This window comes from Telopea speciosissima, chromosome 1 (genome assembly GCF_018873765.1).
Source record: "Telopea speciosissima isolate NSW1024214 ecotype Mountain lineage chromosome 1, Tspe_v1, whole genome shotgun sequence".
NCBI classification, from domain to species: domain Eukaryota; kingdom Viridiplantae; phylum Streptophyta; class Magnoliopsida; order Proteales; family Proteaceae; genus Telopea; species Telopea speciosissima.
Genome location: NC_057916.1, coordinates 20,613,953 through 20,637,359, shown reverse-complemented (window position 1 = coordinate 20,637,359; position 23,407 = coordinate 20,613,953). Strand labels below are relative to the sequence as shown.

Below are 23,407 nucleotides of genomic sequence, written 5' to 3'. Positions count from 1 at the left end.
AACTCTTAATCTTTCATGAAGCAGTTTACTTCTAGATATGCATATATAGAAAATGAGAATAAATAGTATATGTTGGAGAGTGTTGAATCCCATTGCATGTTGGACTTGGACCAGGTCTCCCTGTTTATTTTTGTTCAATTATATCCAAATCAGAAAAGGAAAGAGGTGGGATCTCCTTTTCATTTCATCTTTCTTCAGTTTAATCTCTTTTCTTTATAAGTTAATGTTATTTTCTGCAGAACACATGCAAAAATTCTGTTGATTGAAGACTTTTTGGTTAAGTGTTCAAAACTGGACCAGGCTTCGATCATTTAGGCTTAATGATCGGCCATCTTTAGCAGTAGAGAAAAGAAAGGAAGACCTTTCCATCAAGATTCAAAAGTCTACATAACCATCCAAACAATTTAGAAAGAAGAAATATGTTCAAAAAGCTTTCCCATTAAAAAAATAATGTCAAACGCAGCCTAAGGAAAGTCTTCATTCAAAGCCCGGATTAAGCTCAAAATCAAATTTGAGTTATAGAAATTATAATCTTACTTTTTTGTCCTTTTAATTTACAACGAAAGTAAATCTTGTCATTACAAATGAATAATGATTATTTTAAAAAACGACACAATGACAAGTCACTTTGAAATCGTTCAAATCTGTTTTTTACTCTTGACGTGAATAACTTTTGAAAATAAAACAACGGGCAATCAAAAGAAGTTTGCAATCTCACCTCACTATCTTGATGACAACAAGATGCACCCGTAAGTAATATAGTAGTAGATAGATATGATGCATGGGATCTCCACATATGCTTAAATAAAAGTGGTCCCACCATTGTTGATCAAATTATAATTAGACATATATATCATCTATTTGTTGACTGAACCATGTCTTCCAAATTTGGAAAATTTGGAATCTGCAAGCAGATTCTGCAGACTAGGTCAAGAGTCAAGACTTGAACGTAAGACCAGTTGAAAGTGAATTACAAACGAAGCAAAGGGAACATTCAGAATTTTTTTTATTATTAAAAAAAAAAACAAATAATCCTAAGTATCATGAATGAAATAAATTACAGAATTTTCAGCACTTTTTTTTAGCTGCAGTTTCTCTATATGTGTATATCATTTTCTTTTGTTTAAAAAAAAATTAAGTAGTATATCGATTGAGGGTTCAAATTTTGTGGATATGTTCCTGACACAACGGTATGTACATTTGGTAATTCTCAGTTCCAATGTCCATTCCACTCCCTTTCTTTTAAAAAAAAATGCTGGTCTAATAGGTCAGCGATCAAAGGTTTGCCTTTCACCACTTTGAAGGTTGAAAATACAAAAGAAAAATTAAGATGTAAACAAAACAATTGGATCTTGTTGAATTCAAACCCAATTAGCATATACAGTTTTTTTTTATGTGAAGTAGTTTTCTGTCTGGGACTCCCTTCTGCCTATCTCTCCTCCTCAAAATAAGGGGGTAGAGCTGTCTTTTTACAAGGGAAGGAGAGAGATAGACTCATGGGAGTACTGGTGTAGGTCACATTCTCGAATAGAGTTCTTTTCCCCTTTATTTATATATGACAGATATTTCATCGAATAGCACATCCTTATCTAGAAGTAGAATAGCTCACCCTTCAATAACTGCCACGTGGCAACTCAGGTGGGGCGGGATTTTTGTGTATAGGTGGACCCCGATGTTGTTGTTCAACTATCAAGTTTTAACACAATTTGAGTTTGCCAAGTGACAAAACAATGTATTGGAAGAAAAACAAAATTTATCAATGGATTACAAATGACTGATAGGTGTATACAGGAGAGTATGGAATTTTTATCCGAACAGCAGCGCTGCTGTGCCATTGTACGGCGCAGCAACGGCCATGTGTGCACAGCGGGTCCCACTGTACACACATGGCCGCTGCTGCACCGCACGATGGCACAGCAGCAAATAAAGGTCCAGAGTATGCCTACATATCAGAGGATATACTAAATCTTGATCTAAAATTTGACGTGTCCAATCCACTTCAGTTTCTAATACATCAAACCAATTATCTTTCCATGTGGCAAAAAACACAAGACTTATTGGTCCATTTCTATCATTTTCTATTAGAATCAATAACGGATATTTTCAAGAGACATGATCAAGATTTTGAACTATCCATCTATCTCATTGTGACAAAATGTTGAGTACTCAATAGAACAAATGGTTGAGACAATAAACAAAATTCAAGTCCTCCCAAGTCCATGTAGAAATTAAGGGACCATGATTCCCATCTTCCCAGAGCGAAAGTCTCAAGTGGTGGCCAGTCACAGGCCTGTCTCGATTGGTCATCCACACTACGGTTCTGTTCACCGAATTGGTGAACCAGATCGAGAAAAAGAAAGCATTTGAGTTTGAGCTCACCTCGTAAAACCCAGCGGTGAATGTGTTGTCTGGTGAAGTGATAAGGTTGGATTCATCCTCAACGGACAGAGGAGCCTCTGTACAAAGAATTCTGGGTTGCAGAAGCCGTGAAAGAAGAAAGGAAGTAGGAGACGAGGAAACAAAAAAGATAGGAATGGATAGAGAGGAGAAGGGAACCTCATGCTTGCAGAGAAGAAAAGAGGATTTGTTGGTATGAATTTTGAGCTCAGATAGATTCAATCAACACTGTTTTGCAGATACATATAGTGGGAACGACGAAGATGAGGCATTTTCCTACGTAATTAATTATGTAGGTTTAGACACTAGTGGGAAGATTTGGAAATTTAAGGGCAGTTAAATGGGACCGGAGGCGGAGAGCTTTTGCCTGGGCCCTGGGGCTCAATTAAAAGTAAAGACAAGACTAGTTGAGAGTTGAAACCCATCCAGGAAAATATCAGAAAAGTTCCATTTTTTTCCTTTGGGTATTGGTTCACCACCGAAAATATCAGAAAGTTTCCATTTACTTTGGGTAATGGTTCACCTTCTGACGAATATTTTGTTAGGTAGAGAACAAGAAAATATCTGTAAAGTTCCGTTCTGTCCGTTACTGTGGCGTCGGGTACTTTTGTTTTGGTACCATGAGTTGCTTATTCTAATTTTAAACAATGACATGGGAGCAAGGGGCAAGGCTTAAGGAAGCTGAAGGTCCTGAGTTCGACTCTGCCTCCCCCCACCTTGGGGTCATCTACCTGTCTGAGAAGAAACTCCCTGGTAAACATGGGGGGCCAGTACCTCTCAATTCGTGTATTGCAGGGTCGTGCACGAGCCCTGGGGGATTTAGCTTGCCAAAGGCCAGATACCTTCTGTTCCCAAAAAAAAAGCGAAAAAAAAATGACAAGGGAAAGTCAGGGCAAACTTGAAATTTTTTCATTTACCCTACTGAAATTGACTTCTTTCCTCCCTTCGCGGCCTGGACTTAGAGATTTGCTTGCATATATTTACTTATGAGCAAGGATCTAAAAATCAGAAATTGGAACAATGAATCGGCTCAGCTAAAAGAGTAGGGTTACTCAAATTTCAATTTGGGCCGATCGTTTTCGATCTGTTTAATCTGTCCGACACCCCTAGAAAGAACCTATGAAGTACCACTAGAGGTAAGAGGCGAGGCTGAACCACTAAGAATCTAAAATAGACTCTCATTCACAAAGGGAAAATACCTATAAGCACGTATGGCATAACCAATCAAAACACATTCGGACATTCTGCAGAAATCACAAAAAAAAGGGTACAGATACAAACTTTCACTGGTTCATCTACTTTCACGAGAAAAAAAAGGAAAAGGGGCCCCGGGGGGGGTGGTGAATCCCCACACCAGTAGTGTGGAATTCCTTCTCTCTTACCGACACTCTCCGCGCCTTGACATGCAGTCCCCTATTGATGAACAATGCAGCGGCCCTTCCTGTGCCCCCATTTGCTAGGCATGGGGATTCTATCCCACACCACCAGTGATCCATTGCCCAAAAATAAAAGCCCTAAACCCTATAAAGATTGTACATTACTATCAATATACATTTGATGAAGATGCATGAACCACATGAAATACAAATTGGTCTACCCATGAACAACAGTCGGGGCTGTGGGAGAGCCATCTTGCTTCATTTTCATGAGATTGTTCTCAATGTTCCTGAGTACTGGTTTGTACCTGCATTCATATGGGGAGAATATCAACAAACCCTCCAAACTGATTAACAGATAACAGCAAATGAAATAAAGGACAAACAAACGAGAGAGAGAGAAAGAGAGAGAGTATTACAGGCGTGTGAGACTGTTGTATGCTTGTAAAGAATGTTGTAGTTTAGCCGAAAGCTGCAAGACTTCTGCAGAAAGTGCCTCTGCTCTGCTCTGTTCTTTTGTAAGCTGCTCCTACATTGAGATCCATATAAAGATTAGTAAGGCTTCTTAAACATTAACCACATGTCCCTTCATTAATAGAAAACCAATAATTATGCCGGGATGAAATAGATAACGCCAGTGCCACGAAGGAGAGGGAAAATCCCCAGTTAACTACTAATATTAATGGACCAGGTTAGCCTAATCAACGCAACCAACGTAATAACTTTCCTACATTGGACGGGTGGAGGCGAGCATCCCTCCACTGGAGAAATTTCACAAACAGGACAAGGCATGGTGGTCCCAAAACTCAAAATGAAGAGTTGCATATTTCACCATAATGGTACTGGTGAAGGATGCCTGTCCTCTCTCCCACCATAACTGGGAGCCCTTGACAAGAATACTGCATAAAGCAAACATACTAAAAAGAACTAGGTGTAAGGTTGGCTTGCCACCAGTTGAATTAATAGTAAGTTTATTCCTTTTACTGCATTGAAAGGTATTCCCAAAGGACCCATCCCCAACCAAAGGAGGGATAAAAGATAAATAAATAAAGAATGGGACAGGGTTCTCTAAGCCAACAGGGTGGGGGAGCCAACCAATAGGAAGGGCAGAACACAGTTTGTCAATAGGAGGAGAGGAGAGAGACTGAGATAGAGAGCATTGGCGATTTGGCGTAGCATACGCGGTTTGCTCAGAGAGACTATTCCCACAAGGGATGATAATGAAATGAAGCCCTCTCTAAGGGTCCCCAGCATCACTGGGGCTCATTTTACCCCTCACACCACTCAACACAAAAAAATAGGGGGTTTTGAATACTGAGTAATAGTCTGATGCAGATCTCATCACAAGGGAAAATAAGATCAGCAGCAAGCGCAAGCCCAGTCAGCCTAGTTCATTCATGGAATGAGGTATCGGTATCAGATCGGCTGGATTGTATCTGCTGATACCGATACATGGCAGATCCTGGATCAGGAATCGGTATCGGATCGAGGGTAAAATCATTAAAAAAAAACAAATTTATTAATGAAAAGTAGGGGCAAAATTGACCGACACGGACATCCAGATCAGTATCGGCGGAGACTGATACCGTCCCTTGCAGTTGAGTTTGGTCCAACTTTAGGCCAGCTTTGGGCCCATTAGCGTCCAACTTTAGGCCAGCTTTGGGCCCATTAGCATCTATATATTAGATGGTCCTTGCGTGGAGACAATAGTAGTTTCTACTTTTTTATGTTAGTTTCTAATTTATGGTCCCTTAATAGTTAGTTACAGTTTGACTACTTGTTTCTAGTTGTTAAGATAGTTTCTATTTTTGGTGCTTTGTTTGGTTTAGAAGGCTGGACTTTAGTAAGCCTTATTAGTCTCCATTATGTAAATGCTTCTAATTTTGAAGTAGTCTAAGGTTGTAAGGAATCTCCTCGGCCACACAGGAGGTTCTACAAGATTCTGTTCTTAAAGCTATTAATAAGGAGATGTGCTTGCTCTCATCCGTTGGGATTTCATTTGCGATGTGCTTGCTCTCATGGGATTCCCGCCTGTCTTCATTCGTTGGATATATGCCTGTATCTCCTCTCCCCCTTTCTTTTCTCCCTCGCCTTGGAAGTCCTCTCCAGGAGCCTCCAAACCAAAACTGATCTCCACCTTATTTCCCTGCTCCCTAAGTGCAAGCACATCAATCTCTCTCATCTAGCCTTCACTGATGATCTGATGATCTTTTCCAAGGCCTCCCACTCTTCTATCTCGGCCATTATGGACTCTCTCCATCTCTTTGAATCTCTCTCTGGCCTCCGTGTCAATCTCCTCAAATCCAAAATCTTTCTCTCTGACATCTCAGACTCAGCTAAAGAGAACCTTCTCCTCCTAACTGGCTTCTCCATTGGCTCCCTCCCGGTCAGCTACCTTGGTCTCCCCCTGATTCCTGCTAGGCTCTCGAGCCACCATTGCACTCCAATGCTTGATAACATTCGCAAGCGTCTCCAGCTTTGGAAAGGCAAGCTTCTCTCCTATGTTGGTAGACTGGAATGCATCCGCTCAGTCCTCCAGGCTTCCTACATCTACTGGACTGGCATCTTCTGCATCCCTAAGGCTACCATCAAGGCCATTGAGCACATCCTCTGTGCCTTCCTATGGAAAGGGAAAGATACTACCAGATTTCTTCACCCTGTCAGCTGGAAGTCTATCTGCCTCCCCAAATCTGAGGGAGGCCTGGGTCTCCGTCGCATCTCTCACTCTAATACAACGGGCATCCTTAAGCTCATCTGGAAAATTTCCTCCAAACAGGACTCAATCTGGGTTTATTGGGTCCAATCTCATCTCCTCAAATCCGACTCCATCTGGACCGCTCCCATCCCAAAGGACTCCTCTTGGATCTGGCGCAAGATTCTCTCTCTTCGCCCCCTCGCTCTACTTGGGATCTTCTCTACCATTGCTGATGGCACCTCCACCTCCCTCTGGCTCGACCCCTGGCACCCCCTTAGGATCCTTTATAATCTTCTCAGTCCCAGAGCCATCTTCTACTCTGGTCTCCCAAAAGATGCCCCTGTCTCCTCCCTCATCTCCTCTGGTTCTTGGACCCCCCATCCTCATCTCAACCCTGACATCATCTCCCAGATTTGGACCGCCCTCCCCCCTGCAGCCTCCCCATCCCCTTCCCGCGAACAAGGCTATCTGGCTTCCCTCTTCCAATGGGCCCTTCACCACTTCTTCAGCTTGGAACCTTTCTCGTGATCCTAGCCCTTCTGTCCCTTGGCACAATTTAGTTTGGTTCACTGGACACATCCCTCGCCATAGCCTCACTGTTTGGAGAGCTCTCAGACTTTGCCTGCCTACCCAAGCCTTCCTCATCCACCGCACCATCCCTGCCCCTCCCTCTTGTAACCTTTGTTGGATTGGCCAAGAAGATACCCCTCACCTCTTCTTTGACTGTCCCTTCACATCCCCCATCTGGAACAAGGCCATGTCTTCCATCTGGCCGCGAAGCAGAAGGGCCTTGAATTTTGATCGTGAATGGCTTTGGATCCTCAAACTTTTCCAGGGAACTTCATTTGTGACACTATTGGGAAGCTTGTTTTCAACGCTGTGATTCACCATATCTGGCTAGAGAGAAACCTCAAGAGATGGACTTCCAACTCTAGGTCTTTCGACGTGATTTGGAAAGCCATCTCCTTTGATGTCTCCTCCAAGCTCAGCTGTATCCGTCAGAGGCACTCCAAGGACAACCTCAAGAACAGGGACATTGTGAACTTTTGGGGCCTCAACGTAGACCTTTTACGGCACTCCTCCTCTGCGTAGGCTGGTTGGTTGCCCCTCCCCCTCCCCCCTTCCTCTCCCCCCTTTCCTTTTTCCTTTTTCCTTTTTCTTTTCTTTCCCCTCCTGTATATTGATTCTCTTTTCCCTACACCCCCTTGGGGTTTGGTAATATATTCATTTACCAAAAAAAAAAAAAGGAGATAGGGGTAGAACTATGCAACAATTTTGACAAACTACAATAGCTATGTGCTGCTTTCTCTTATGAAGTAGGAACTCTCTGTGAGATGCAGAAAACACTAGCGAGAAGCTAGAGGTGGCTTCTGAGAAACTACCAAGTCTCGAGTGAAAAGCTCATTATATCCCCCCCCCAATCTCTATCCCCTTCTTTCATTCTGTTCTCTACAATAAAAGTTTCAAGTCTATATTTCAGCAATACTAGTTCATTTGATAGTTGTTTGAGGACCGATTGCTACACATTATAAACTTGATACCTTGTTCAAGGTTTAAAGTATTGGTATCGAGTATCCTATCGATCGGGTGATTTTAAGAGATGTATCATATCGTATTGTATCGTATCCGAAATACGTATCGACCAATACAGACACGCATAGAAATGGTCAAGATACACATGGAAATACACTTTTGGAACAAAAAACAATATAAATAAGCAATATATAACAAGTGTCATGCATAAACACTAAAATGGTGAATAATGTCAACCAAACAAGTGCATTAAATTGAAATTGTTATAAAAGATCAGGTTTCTTACATGTTGTAATCGTATATAGCCATGAAGTGTATTGGATGATGCAAAGGATGATGTTGTAGCACTCCTTGATTCATTTTTTAGTCTAAAAGTGTGAAAAACCAAGATTTTAGACTCTTGGGTGAGAGTTTTCCTTCATTTTTTCGTTAGATTAGGAGTTGTATCGAGCCTGTGAGTGCAAATGACTTTTTCATGGAATGTATCGATAGTATCGGTATGTATCATCAATGTATCGGTATGTATCGAGCCTTATCGGCCAATATGTAGCGATAGATATTAAACCACCCATAGAACCCTTTAATGGACATATCGATGGTATTGATACATATCGGTATCGGCCGATACATTGATGATACAATTCGAGGCAGTACATTTAAAAAAAAAGAAGAAATGTATCAGTATGTATCATATCGGTATCGACCAATACTGATTCATATTGGTCTGTATCGTATCGTATCAGTCGATACTTTAAACAACAGCTGTTGGCAGACTCTGCTTGGAGGTGACAGAGCCTACAATATACTCTTCGTTGCTATTTTGTTAAGTGTTGATCTGTGGAATCCAGCAATAGATGTGGACTGGTTCTGGAGTGCTGTGATCCATAGATCTAGAAGGGGGTTTGACCAAGAGTAGGTGCCCATCTGCCAAACAGATTTGAGTTTCTGTGGGAATTACTAAATCTGAGAATTAAAATTTCAATTCTGGTTACCTAGTAATATCCGCAGATCCAACAGTTGGATCAGTATCAAACTTTGAAGGTTTGGAGTCCAAGGAGAGACCTATATTAGAGTGTAATTTGGGCCTGATCTGAGCTCTAGATCTTAAGTTATTCATTTTCTTGTGTTCTGGTTGTTTCCATTTTCCAACACCCTGCGATTCAGCCTTTGGGAGGGATTCTAAAACATGCCGTAAAGCTAAGTTAGGATCCATCATAGTCATTTTATCCTCCCTTGTCCTGTTCATTGGCCAAACCCTCTCCGTCCTTATCCCATCTTCTTCGATCTATCTCCTTGACATCTGGCAGCGGTGGTCATTCTCCCTCTCCCTACATCTCAGGGATATGCTCTCTCTCTCCGTCTCCCTGCAACTCAGGCTTCATTTGATGCAGTTGCCTTAGCCTGGCTGGACCGGCATGACCCACTTTGGAAGCCCAAACCAAGGACTGGTCCTAAACCGGTTTTCTGGTCTGGCAAGGGCTGGTAGTTTAGTTAGGATGCAATATTTGTTTTATTTCATGAGTAGATTACGTAGGAGCTTATTAGGTAGTTTCCTTTTCTTAGATATGGTCTATTTTAGTAGTTTCCATTTTGGGTTGTTTCTATTTTAGTTAGGTTTCTATTCCTATGCAACGCTATTCTCTATTTATTCATTGTAATCGTAGGAGAGCGATAGACTTGAAATTTTGATTAATGAGAAGATTTATTTGTGAAGCTCTGTGAGAGTGTGTGTGTGAACGTGAGTTCCCTCTTCCCTTTCCCTCCTTTCTTCTAATTCTTCTACTGTTCCCTCTGTGAAGCCCACCATAGCAGACCACCTCCCCCCCTGGTTCTGCATTATCATTTTCCCTAAGCCTCACCCCCACCTTGCAAGTCTGGCAATGATCCCTCTTCCAACAATTCCAGTGATGTGTTCTTTCACTCCTGTGATAACGTCACCTCATTCACGGAGGGGTTCTATCTCAAGTGACCAAGTTCACAATGTGATGCAGATTCATCACCGAAATAGGCTTATTTCTTTAGAAATAAGTCTAGGATTGGGATATATATATATATGTTGGGCCTTTGATCCCAAGGGTTTTCTATGTAATAGGTCACTTTAATGAGACTAAACTAGGGGTATATAGGTTGCATACGGGATTAGCCCAATACTTAGTTTATTTTTATGTTTTTTAATTGAACCGATTCATATTGGTTGCATCCAATTGGTTCAATTTAAGTGATCATGTGACTTGGTTAAGTGGTCATGTTACAACTTAAGTGGTCATGTGATGTAAGTTGGGCTAGAGTAGGACTCTATAAGTCCAGCCATGTTTTGAGTCTATTTCTTTTAGTATTTTAGTTTCCTAGTCAGTTTAAGTTACCTAATAGGTTAAGGATTGGGTTAGGCCTTTCTTTTTTAGAGTAGAAGTCTATTTTTGAGTCTTTTATATAAGGTTGTAAGGGGGCAAAGCCTTGAACACGAATTTGATTAATGAAAAGCTTTTGTTTGCTGCCATTGCTGCTGCCCTGCTCTGTTGAGTGTGCAACCTTGTGGTTCTATCAAGGTGGAAAGGGACTAGTGGAATTCGGTTGACTCTTTACGCCGTGACGGCTGGGAGGATCTTCTTCAATTCGAAGGTGGTTCTATCCTTCACATTTGTTCAAGCTGCTGCCAGTGGAATCTCCAGTAAGTTTGACACCCAATTTCTTCTTCTAACCCTCTAATCCTTTCTCCCAATCGATCCCCTTTATTTTTGGTTTGAATCCCATAAACCCCAACTCCATTAAACCCTAGATCTTGCTGCCCAGCCATATTTAACCATTAGAATTACTTCAAATTCAAACCACAGCCTCTCCTTAACACCCCCTACACTCAACCCAAGCTGCTGCCCGTATTTGTCTTTCAAACCCCTAAATTTGACCTAATTTCTAAACCCGAAACCTTAACCCTAATTTCTGGAATTTTGAATTCTCATCTAAACCTAACCAAACCTAGCTTTCTAAACTCCCCAAAACCTGCCTAGTTTAGTCCTATAAACTATATTCCCATTATCCTACCCTAGCCCTAGGAATTGACCTAAATCCTAGTGCTGTCCATTCGAACCGGCAGCCCCTTTTGTTATTTGATCCTGTTGTTTGGTTCCTAGTAGGTCTCCTACCTATCTAGGACTACATTACAATGAGGTTCACTGGTTTAGGTTTTAAGCTTCGATTTCATGTTTTAAGGTTTTATGGCAGCGACTAGAGAAGATATGGCTTATGAGGTTCACTGGTTTAGGTTTTAAGCTTCGATTTCATGTTTTAAGGTTTTATGTCAGCTACAAGAGAAGAAGATATGGCTTTCAAGCTTTCCAGTTTCCAAGATGAAGATCTATAAAGGGGGGGGGGGGGGACTGAAAATGACAGTTCAGATTTATTGCTGATAGTTGTTCACACTAGTACAGACCCAATGACTAAACAAAGATTAATAATGTTATCTTATACATCAAATGGTGCCACAAAAGAATTGCAACAGTGATGTGGAACCTAGGTCACAAAACCCGATTTGAGTTCACTATGGGTCCACCCAAGGTACTAAACTTGGGTCTCGGTACCAACTTGGCCCTTGGAAAAACTGAGTCGAGTTGAGATCTCGCTGAGTTGGTGCATTATTATTTTTTCAACTCGAAGCCTCAACTCGGTGGGTTTTAGACCTAGTTTGAGACTGAAACTTGGTATTCAGCCTATTTTAGGCCATTCAAACACAATGGCACTATCAGATTTTTCAAAAACAAAGTCCAAATATGAGTTTCAATTCGGACCATAGGTTTGTAGGTGATGACGTACTAAAATACCCTACTCTACACATAATTTAGTAATAGAAAGCAAGCAAAACATTCAATTAATAGCTAAACAACTTAAATAAGAATTAGAAATGTTAAAGTGATACATTAAACTGTTTAACAATGTTACAACTATCATCACATAAAATGACTTTGAATCAAGTATTCAGTCCCCGCTACTGTCACATAGTCTTCCCATGACATAGTGTTGTTGTAATGTTGCATATAGTGCTCCACAGCTAGCATATAAGAGTTCTGTCGAGTTAGGTAAGTAAATACATAGTAGATGGGTCATTTCCATGGGTCAACCCGAGATCTCGCCGAGATATGTCGAGTTCTGTCGAGTTAGGTAAGTAAATACATAGTAGAAGGGTCATTTCCATGGGTCAACCCAAGATCCGAGATCTCGGCGAGTTATTGCACTTTTATGTACCGTATACCATCTCGTCTCGGTTTCTCAGAAACCCGAGAAACTCGCTGAGATCTCGTCAAGTCGAGACAAGTTTTAGAACTATGGGTCCACCCAATCACCAAATAACTCAAATCAAGAATGGAGTGGCAGAATTTTAATATCTCCAAGTTACAAGGGAATGGCAGGACCATAATTAACCTAATAGGAAAGAGTCACCAAGATAGAATAAAGACAAAGGATTCATAGGGAATTAGGATTTATAAACTATGCATAAACTTGGAAGCAAATAATTAAAGGATAGAAACTTGAATAATGAACAAAAGGCAAGGGAACTTTTGAACTTGAGTTTTAAAAGGGTTTAATCAAAAGGGAAAAAAGAGGGATCATCTTCTACCTTGGTCCAACAATGGCAGAAGAGACTCTCAATTTGGAGGAGATTACTCCCTCGATGTGGGTTTGTTGAATCTGAAATTATATAACAAGGTTCCCAATACCAACCACCATCTACTCCAAGCATCGATCCAACGAAATAGCAAGCAACAAGTCAAAAGAAATTTTCTGAAATAGCAAATGGCGGTAAGAACAGAGATAACAGTGACCATTGACTTGGTTCTCAAAACATAAGAAGATTTTGGGGCCAAATTCTAGGGCTTGAATCTCCCTGAGGTAAGGAAGCAACACCTGAAATATGAGCCTGATCCGAGAAAATTTGGATGAGTTCTACCGAAATATTCGCATCCCAGATGTATCATCATATCACAAGGAATAAGGCTAACAGCAACAAGCAAGAAGAAATAGGGGAAGAAGCGAAGGGGTAAGGGATAAGGAAAGGCAGGGAAGAAGTAGAGGCAATGTACCTTAAGGGAGGGAAGGAGGACCAATGGATGAGAGAAAGCGGGGTGGAGAAGGGACGACAGCCAAGCTGCCAAGCCACGCAGGCACACACTCAACCAAAACTCAATTTCAATCTCTATTCTGAAATTTCATCCTAGGTACAAGGCTACAAACTATATAAAAGAAGAAAGCCCAACCAACATAGGAAGCCTATTTGACTAGGAAACAACCTCAAATAAGGAAACTGGAAAAATAAATTTAATCTCCTACGTGACCTACCCAAATAAAAGATAACAGGATTATCCCAGTAAAAGTAAATAAAATTCTAAACATCCTACTAGACCCAAATACCAATTCGGGCCTGGTTCTTGATAAGAACTCTCATACAGTTTTGGCCCGGTCCAAATAACTACTCCATCATCAATTCCCGCGGTGTTGAGAACGAGTTTTGTAGAAGGAAAAGAATAAAAGTACTCGAGCAGGGGCTAGCTGTTCCTTGTTTGCAACTTGAATAAAATCCAATATATGAAGCCTCAATGTTGCATTTGTGTCTTGAAATATGTGGGGAATAACAAACTCAATGTGTAGAACGTTCATCGCTGTCGAAGTGTCTGTTGTTGCTTCACCCACAATAGCTGTCTCGTCTCCCTTGATTGTTACTCCTTTTCTCACATTTGAGCAGTCTTCCTCTTGTGTTGACCCATTCAGCTCGTCCCGTGGATGCACTGTCAGTATCACCTTCTTTGACTCTGAGCATACTTCGTCAACCAATCCTTGAAGAACAAATGTTTGACACGTGTGAGAAGTTGTAGGGTGCACAAATTTCTAGTCCAATCAATGATGCCTCTTCGTTCTTCCAACCTCTCGACCTAATTTATAGGTTAGTTCTCTTGTTAGTCGTGAAAGACCTTGAAAATGTAAAGCTCATTAATTGGTCAAAAGTCTACGAGGAAGTCCCATAAAAGTCTAGAATCATCCTAGCACTCTATGTAAGGACTTGCCTGCAAGCTAATGGAAGAACAGAATTGATAAATTTTTTTAAAAAAAAAAAAAAAGAGTTAGTTATTAACCAATGACTGTGAGAGGCAGTGTAGGAAAGAGTCCTATGTGAGGTGAAAGACGTAGGTTGAGTGGAAAGCTCAACCATCTAACCATCTATCCCCTTTTCTCTATTTTCTGTTTTATTTGCTTGTTTCTATTTTCTGTTACTGTTGATTTCTTCCAATCCATCCATTGATCTAATTTGAGATTTTGGGCATTCAACCAGCTTAACAGTACCTTCATTTGAAGGAATTCCAGTCACATCCAGTGGTTTAATTTAGACTTATTAGTCAATCTACATTCTGTCCACATATATTCAGTTGAGTTGAGTTTGATTCACTGTGAACCTGTCTTGTGGATTTGTAGCCCTTTAATTTGTCCTACAGGTTATTGGATTATTACATCATTGAGACATGAGAAGGATCAGTAATGGAGGAGTATGATCATGATTCTAGTTTTGGGTCAATTTTCTGATTCACAACTGAACCTATTGTTCAAGTTTTCGATTCAGATTTGGGTTATAAGGTTTATCCAACTTGTTGAGCCTAGTTTGAAGTCGTTTACTTGGCTTGCGGCTCCTATTTTATCTTCATTGGTTTTTTTTGTTTTTTTTTGGGGGTGGGGGGGGTCTTATCTTTATGATAAATACCGAGAAAGTCTTTTGTGGTGACATGGACTTGCAATGAAGGCTTTAGAATGCTCTAGTAAGGAGGGGTGATTTGATTCAGATTGAAGGAGCTAAAAGAACCAAAGGTAGGCCTAAAATAACTCTAGGAGAAGTGGTGAGGAGAGACATGCATAGCTTAGGACTAGCAACGAGTATGGCTTTGAATAGGGCTGATTGGAAGAAAAGGATCCACGTAGCCAACCCCATTTAGTTGGGATAGAGCCGAGTTGAGTTAATATTAATGCAATAGTGGCTGGCTGGAATAGGAATTCTATGAGTCCAGCCTAATTTCAAATTATCTTAATTAAGTTTTATGATCATTTTAGGACTCCACTTTTTTAGTGTGCGGCTGGAAGGGGTACTATTTCTTTTATTATTAAATTGATTGCGTCAAGTAGGAAGTTTAGGATTTTTTTTTTTTGGGGGGGGGGGGGATAAGTTATTTATATTAAAAAAATGAAAAAGGGAAAAAAGAAATATACAAAAACAGGCAACCACCTAAACTCCCCCCTTTGAAATAGGCTCAAAGAGGGAAAAGAGAGGCCCCAACAAAAGCAAGATAGGCCTTGCATCAACAAAAGGAACAAAAACAAGGAAGTTACAACCGATAGCAGATACAAAAATCAGCATCCCCTTCACCAGTTTACAGAATTCCTCTGGGAAGTCAACCGGTTGGAGAATAGTCTCCACATCACCCATAGGTAAGGAGGCAATGTAATCTGCTGGCTCATTCACCTCCCTCCACGCATGCTTATATTCCACCTAAGAAAGAGAGGCACCCAAATGGATTATTTTGCTTTTCAACCACTGTACTGCCCAAGGACCTTTAATCTTTCCACTTAGCAAGTCCACAGTCAAATTGGGATCTAACCGAATGGCCACTTCATAGAAACCTTTTTCAATACATAGAGTCCCACCCCGGAAGATAGCCTACAACTCCATAGAAAGGACTGGTCTATCTACACCCAAACCTACAAAAGCAATAATGGGGGAACCCATAGCATCACGAACCAAACCATCATAAGTTGCCTTATCTTGGGATAGAGAACCATCACAATGCAAAGCAAACATAGACTGATGCAGTCAAAACCATGAACATGCCTTTGAAACCTTAGAAATTCAGTACGCATTAACTCCCCAACTATCAACAAGAAACTGAGTTCTAGGGGTGTAAGTACTAGTAAGAAAATGGAGGTACACCTTGAACGCAGATCTTCTTTAATTGCAACAACAAGTTGGGGTCTTGTTCTTGTCTTATTACAGAATCATCTAAAATTCCTTTCTTGCCACGAATGCTGAATAGTAGAATAGAAAGCCAGCTTACCAACAACTTGAATGGGGTCATCTCCGCTGAACTCATATCTAATCCAAATAGCTTCATCTTCCACATTCTGAACTTGTCTTCTACTTTGGTACAAGAAGAGAGAATATCCCCCCATATTTTCGAAGTGAAAGAACAATCAAAGAAAAGATGGTTCCGACTACGCAAAACAGGCCAACAAAAAACACAATTGGGATTTACCCCAACCCGTCGTAGAATAAGCTGGTCCTTGGTTGGCATAGCAGCTACAATGCATCTCCAAGTGGTAAAAGACTGTCTTAGGATATTTCCAGAAAAACAAACCGCAGCAAACCACTACACATTCCTCACTTTATTCCGAAAAGGATAACAGGCTGATTTAGTAGTAAATAGCCCAGTAGAATTGCCTTTCCAAACTATCATATCAGATTCGGAATGATGAAGTTTCTTCAAATCGGGTAATTCCCTCCAATAGATGTAGTGGGTCTAGGATGCCATTGACCATCTTGCATAATTTCTTTAACCAAGGCTAGGTCAATAGAACCAGCATCATACCGAATTTTGTCCCCAAAGCAATTGAAAAGAACTCCCATTGGATGCCACTCATCCAACCATGATCTTGTGGAGAGACCATTCCCAATAATTTACTAAACCAATGGTCCCATTTTATCTCTATACTTTAAGATTTTCCTCCATACCTAAGAACAATTTTGGGGAACTCTAGCAGTCGAAATAGAGTCATGCTTCAAATATTTCTTATTGACCCATTTAACTCACAAGCTATTTCTCCGCTATATTCATGTCTTTAATGTGTTTAATTCCTAAACCTCCTTCATCCTTAGGCTTGCAAAAAGTGTCCCAGGATAGATAATGGATTTTCCTCTCAAGAGAAGGACAACGAAAGGAAATTAGAAAATAAAGACTCAAGTTGGTAATTACATTACTCGGCAATTCGAAACGTCCGGACCAGTAAATATAACATCCTTGAAGTACTAAGGAGATCAACTTCAGGTGACCGGCAAAGGACAAGAATCTGGCTTTCCACCCCTCCAATTTTTTCTGCACCAAGTCCAAGATTGGAGCACAATCCTCTAAAGATAACCTCCCTGAAATAAGAGGTATACCAAGACACCTAATAGGTAATTTGTTGTTAGAGAAATCCGTTAATTCCAAAAGTTGCAGTCTGCTCGTTTGAGTAAGGCCCCCTAAGATAATAGAAGACTTAGCTTTATTCAGTTGCAACCTAGAGTAGGTAGCAAACTCTTCTAAAGCCCCCAAACTAGCGGTAACTGATTCATGGATGGCCTTCACAAAGATCATTAGGTCATCCTCGAAAATAAGATGAGAGAGATGTAACGCCCTACACCGTGACAACAACTGTATACCACCCTCCACTTCCAGCTTCCTCATCAATCCTAAGAAGACATCCATAGCAATAGTAAAGAGATAAGGAGAGATGGAGTGCTTGCCGAATACCTCTTCCACCAAAGAAAAAACCTACAGGGTTTCCATTAATAAGAATAGAAAAGCTTGGGGAGTTAACACAAGCTTTCACCCAACCAAGAAACTTTCAGGGAACTCCATCCTTTCCATTACTCTCAACAAAAATTTCCGGCTCAAGGAGTCATACCTCTTGTGAAGATCGATCTTTAGACTTCTATTTTATGTCTTTTTCTCTTTTTATAAATACTTGTAAGAGGCTAGAGTTCAGGCACGATTTGAATGGAATGAATTGATAATTGAAGCTCTCTCTGTCCCCTTGATTTGGTAAGGAATTTCTCACACGGTAGGTTGTTTCTTCCCTCTTTTATCTCCATAATAACACCCATCAATAGCCCCTTTTATCCACTCCTCCATTCCACCTCATTAAATTTAAATATTTTCCTATTTCTAAATTATTTAAATTCTGGAAATTAATTGTTAAGATCTCATTGTTTCCATCTTAAATTTTGACTGTTAGATCTGAATCAGATCTGACCCACATCTGGCCATCAAATTGGGATCTCTTCCATTCCATTAGTGGGCTCAATGGCTACATACATAGAGATAGAATGTGAAGCCTCAAATTTAACAGAATATAGGCCCAAATAAATAACAGAATATGGACCTGAACACCCATGAATCGATGGATAGGAAAAGGCTTGGCTGCCGCTTGGTCCATTGATCTACATCAACAAGCTCCTTCTCAAAGAAAATTTGGCCTCAAGTTTTAGACATTCAAATGATCACCTTGGTGTGCTGGTCAAACTTTAGTCCATAACAGAAATCCGGCAACTCTTGGAAGTGGGGAAGATTTTCTAGGCAAGGGCTCCGCTCTTCATAATAATTTGGTGGGATGACAAACTCTACATGTTCGTCTTCTAAATCAGAGGTGTAGTGAAGTGTTGTGACCATAGAGTCCTTAACTTTGGGAACTTTCTCATCAAAGACTTGAACTATGTACTCCATCTCTTCAAGGACAGCAGCATGTTTGTTGATGATTTCTTAGGGAATGTTCTCAACCGCTACATCATCGATCACTGTTTCAGTTGTGTCTGCTTTGATGTCTTTGACATAGACCTCTTTGGTAGGACATTCTACTCGTTGCTTTTCCATCTTCAAAACCTCAACAGCTGCCACGGTAGCATTCCTTGCGTGTTGAGGGCAGAACTTGGTTAGGTGACCAAACTTTGCTTCAAACTTTTGCTCAACAGCGGTCATGTGGTCTGATAAATGCTTCAACATCTCAATTACTTGTGCACGAAATTGAGAGGTCTGGTTTGGGGTCTTTGATGCACCCTTATCCATAGCGCTGATACCAAAATTATGGGTTTCCTAATCAACTATGTTAGGGACAAGGAAAAACAAGAATAACCAGGATCGAAGGGCTAAATTAAACCAGAAATAAGGTCTGTTCTATAACTCACAGCAGATTAATCTGATGGGGACAAGATTCTGTTTCGAAGTTACCAATTGATGTGAAGAACAAAGTCTCAAAAATCAGGTCTAAATCCCACAGTTGGATAGCGAGTTGTGTATTGTCATAGAATTAGTCAGTAACCAAAACCCGGAATTAGAAGGTAAGGAAAACAGAATGGAACAGTGATCAGTAACCTGACAATAACAGCAATCAAATCCATAAAGAAGTCTTGCAGAAAACAGGTTAGATTGCAAGGAAAAACATAAGTTTCTAATTTTGGAAAAAAGTGCTGGAAACAGCAACTAATATTCTATAGATCTGTTGCACCATGCGCGGGTCATTAAACTTCAAAGGTTTGATTCCAAATAATAGAACAGAACACTCAGATGGGAATCGACAGAATACAGACGAGACAAACTAAACCTGAAATAGAGCTAACAGAAATTAACAGAAGACTAACTTACCAACGGAAAGATACAGAATTGCAGATGGAGAAGAAGAACTGAAACAGAGAATGAAAGAAGAAGAAGATAGAAAAAAAAGAAGTGATATGAGCCTCCCACTAGAACCAAGGTTAGAATCCCACTAAACAACCTAGTCTCCCACTAAGGTTCCTGCTTCCCACAGTAACAGCATAGACCCATTCTTTTATTAAACTTCAAATTGTGGCCTTTGTCCAGCCATTTTCTTTATTAAATAACAAAGCATCTATTACAACAATGCAAACTTCAAAATAGAAACTAAAATTCCAATATTGCTATTATATAAAAATGGAAAGTCTACCTTCTGAAAGAGAAAATTGAAAATAGAAACTGCCTACTAACTAAAGACTTGGTAATCAAGTATTGTACAAGGAACTAACTAAAATGGAAACATTTAAAGACCTTGACAGCATCTTTCCTCCCACACAATCTGGAATGGGGTCCAAAGAATATCTCCTATTTCTTCCGGAAATTCTTCTCCACGCAAGGCCTATAGGATACACTAAAACAGCCAAAACATCACCTTTACCCGATGCTGGTCGATGGCTACATAGGGACAGAAAGTGGGCCTCAAATTTAACAGAATACGGGCCCAAATAAATAACAGAATATGGATCTGAGCACCCATGAACCAATGGATAGGAAAAGGATTGGCTGAGCTTGGTCCATCAATCTACATCACATTACTAGACCGATCAGATCCATCATATCTGATCAATCTGGTATGAGTGGTTCTAGAATTTGTATGCGGACATGGGGATAGCAAGACTGAAAAAGAGGAAGTTGGTTCAAATCCAACTGAAATGGAACTAGTAAGAAACCATTATAATCCAAAAATTTTTCCTTTTTCTTTGTATTTTTCTAATACTAATAATTTGGCTAATATATTTTTCATAGTACCCAATGAAAAAAAAAATATCCCTCACTAGAATGGTCAATAGGTTATGGGCAAGCCTTGGCGTAGCGGTTAAGTTGCAGTATTGCAACCTGTTGGTTGCAGGTTCGAAACTTAGCAACAGCCTCTCCTGGGAAGCAGGGAGTAAGGCTGCATACATTTGCCCCTCCCAGACCCTGCAGTTGCGGGAGCCTTGTACACTGGGATGCTCTCTATTTTTAGAGTGGTCAATAGGTTAGGTTCAGGTCCACCAAAACCAGTTTTTGAGACAAAACAGTGCCATGGTGTAGCCCCGACATGTGAAGGCTGAAAAGATAAAGGATGGGAACCAAGCCCACTCTTACGTACCCACCTGTTTCTACCAACATTTTGCTGTTGTTGGAGAGTAGCTCTGATGCTTTAAAATGGAAATCAAATTCCTTTATCAGGAACGCTCAAACCCACTAAAAGCAATGATCCTTCTATATTTGGTTTAGGGCCTAACCTTGAGAGAGAAGAGTTCTGCTGCATCTCCCTGCATTCTTGATACATGATCATTGTTATTGGCTTCCAACAAGCCTCCTTGGACCTTCTTATCATTTGAAGGCTGGAGCCTAGCCTGTTCCATTCTTAATGTATCCAGCAAGCCACGAAGCTCTTCATTCTCCTTCAGACAGTTTTTAACCTGCAAGTATCATTTGATCAGGCAGATTACATTTCGAGAAAACAATATAGATGTGTCAATTGAACTGCAACATTATTAAGAATACCCAGATAACATTGCCATAGAACAGAATTGCTCCAGTATTATTGAGATGAAAGGCAACACCAAAGCAACAAGATATCACATCAACTGAAGTGAGAGTTGGGCAAGCAAGGCGTTATTGATGCAGTCGGTAGGAAGAAAGGGTAATAGGCCTGATTCATCCCTGTTTTGGCCTGTTTGGGTCCATTTCTACAGGATTCTACTAGCAGCAGCTTAGCAACCTAGAGTTTTTATATTTTGCAAATTAGTTTCTATTTCTGTTGTTATTGTTCTAGAAGTTTATTCACAGATTAGAGTAGCTTTTAGCTTAGTTTTTTATGTAGACAAATATTACGGCAAGCAGTATTATTGCAAGCCCAAGAAGAACAAGGCCCATAGTTCTTCAACTAATCTTTTGGACCCGGCCATACCAAGCCCATGGTCTGGGTGTTAGTTGGTTCACTAAAAACAAGAATTGTGGGGGGGGGGGGGGGGGTTTATTGTAGTTTCTAATTTGAGTTTTATTTAGATACTACTTAAGATATTAAGTTAGCTTTCCTTTTGTTCTTATTGTACAAGACTCCTACATCATGCATGGGACTCCTTTTATTTACTGAAAGGACTATGTTGCCCATACCCTACGATTTAGATGAGTAAAGAAAGCTTAGTTTTTTTACCATGGATGCTGTGAGATGCAGTGCAAGATGAGATACTAATGTAGTTCTAGATTGGTAGGAGACCAACTAGAAGCCAATAACCAGTAGCTGCTATGAACTGGGTAATTCGGCTAGGTCAAAATAGGTGAAAATTGTGAAATTAGGGTTAGGGTTTGATGGGACGGGTTTGACGGGTTAGGTTAAGTGGATGTAGGGGAGTCTATCAGTGAAGGTTACGTTAAGTTTTAATGGTTGGAAGTGCACTGGAATGAATTGGCAGGAGGTTAGGTTTAGGGTTTAGGGTTTTTGAAAAGAAGAAGAAGAGGGAATCTAGAGTTTAAAGTGGTCAACTAGGGCTGGGGCTTGGATCGAGTTTTCCTTAGAGTGAGGGGAGAATTCAATCCAAATTTGGAGGGGTTTTGATAGTTGAATTGGTCTAGACAGAATTTGGGTTATGGAAAAAAAAGGTTTAGAGATTGAGGGGATGCTAGGGTTTGGTGGTTTAGAGGATTAGAAGAAGAAAGGTTGGGGTTGGGGTTGGGGATGATTCAACTCACTGTAGTTGCAGAATTTCTTGGGCAGCAGCTTGCTTGACTGTAGATCTTGAATAAAAATCAAAACTTGAACTAGAACATGAATGTAGTGCTTCAAAAGAACCACCCGGGCTTCCGCAAGGTGTCAATCGGATCAAACATCGTTTCCTTCAAACGATCCACCTGGGCTTCATAGTGCAAGGTGTCGATTGGATCAAACACCAATCCCACCAGCCTTGACCAAACACAAGACAAAGATCTTCAATGGAGAAGAAGAACAGCAAAAAGTTTTTCATTAATATCAAAATTCGTGTTCAATACTTGCCCCCTTACAAGTTACAACATTATATAAAAGACTCAAAAATAGACTTTTACCCTAAAAAGGAAAGGCCTAACCCAATCCTTAACCTATTAGGTAACTTAAAATGACTAGGTGAAATAGACTCAAAACAAAGTCTTAATCCAGCCCCAATAAATACTTAAAAGAAAACTACTAAAATCACTTAAATCGAACCACTGATTTAAATCAGTTTAGGACCGGTTCAATTTAAAATATTAAAACATGAAAATAAATTAAGTATAGAGAGTAATCCCATATGTATCCTAATTACCCATACTTTAGGTCCATAAAAGCGACCTATTACATTGAAAACTCATGGGATCAAAGGCCCAACATGTATAGAACCCAACCCTAGACTTAATCCTAAGCAAAGAAGCCTAGTTTGGTGATAAATCTGCATCAGATACCTAATAGGTTAGTGAGAGACTGCCATAGGTGACAGGCCTTTGTCATATCCCCCCTTCTTCCTTCCCCTTCTCTTCTAAACTTCTTGCTCCTTAGTTTCTATTTTGTTAAACTTGCAACCAAGACCCAACAGTGAGGGGTATTGAGCCTGCAACTTCCTCTGTTTTGCAGCTGTTTGATCACTTGAAGATTATCCCATCGATCAACCGGCAAAAGTTGATATTAAAGTCTCATTCCAACCCTGCAGCAATGCTGTTTGGTCTCCCATTGCAGTCACTTCAAGTCCATACAATTCCAGATCTGTCCAGCAGTTTCATCTCAGATTTTGAGGGTGTATACCTCCATTGATTTGTTCCTTCGAAATTACCTTCAGGCTTCAGCACTATCTAATGGCTGATTGGTGTTGTGGTAATGC

The 23,407-nt window shown here is 40.4% G+C and overlaps 1 protein-coding gene and 1 long non-coding RNA gene across 4 annotated transcripts in view; one reads left to right on the top strand and one right to left on the bottom strand.

Annotated features, from left to right (window-relative positions):
• Positions 1–3,899: 3,899 nt before the first annotated feature.
• LOC122648511 (periplakin) overlaps positions 3,900–23,407 on the bottom strand; it is a 29,277-nt gene continuing 9,769 nt past the window's right edge. For 2 of the 3 annotated variants that reach the window (XM_043841716.1, XM_043841718.1), the window contains 3 exons: positions 20,819–20,998; positions 4,193–4,302; positions 3,900–4,081 (listed from right to left, as the gene is read on the bottom strand). In XM_043841716.1, coding sequence (XP_043697651.1) covers positions 3,991–4,081; positions 4,193–4,302; positions 20,819–20,998 — 381 coding nt within the window. In that variant the 3' untranslated portion in view covers positions 3,900–3,990. The remainder of the gene's footprint in view (positions 4,082–4,192; positions 4,303–20,818; positions 20,999–23,407) is intronic. The other variant, XM_043841717.1, reaches the window with a different exon arrangement.
• LOC122648512 lies at positions 20,156–20,778 on the top strand. Its single transcript, XR_006331092.1, has 2 exons — positions 20,156–20,380; positions 20,569–20,778. It is a non-coding gene; the product is annotated as an uncharacterized LOC122648512 (long non-coding RNA).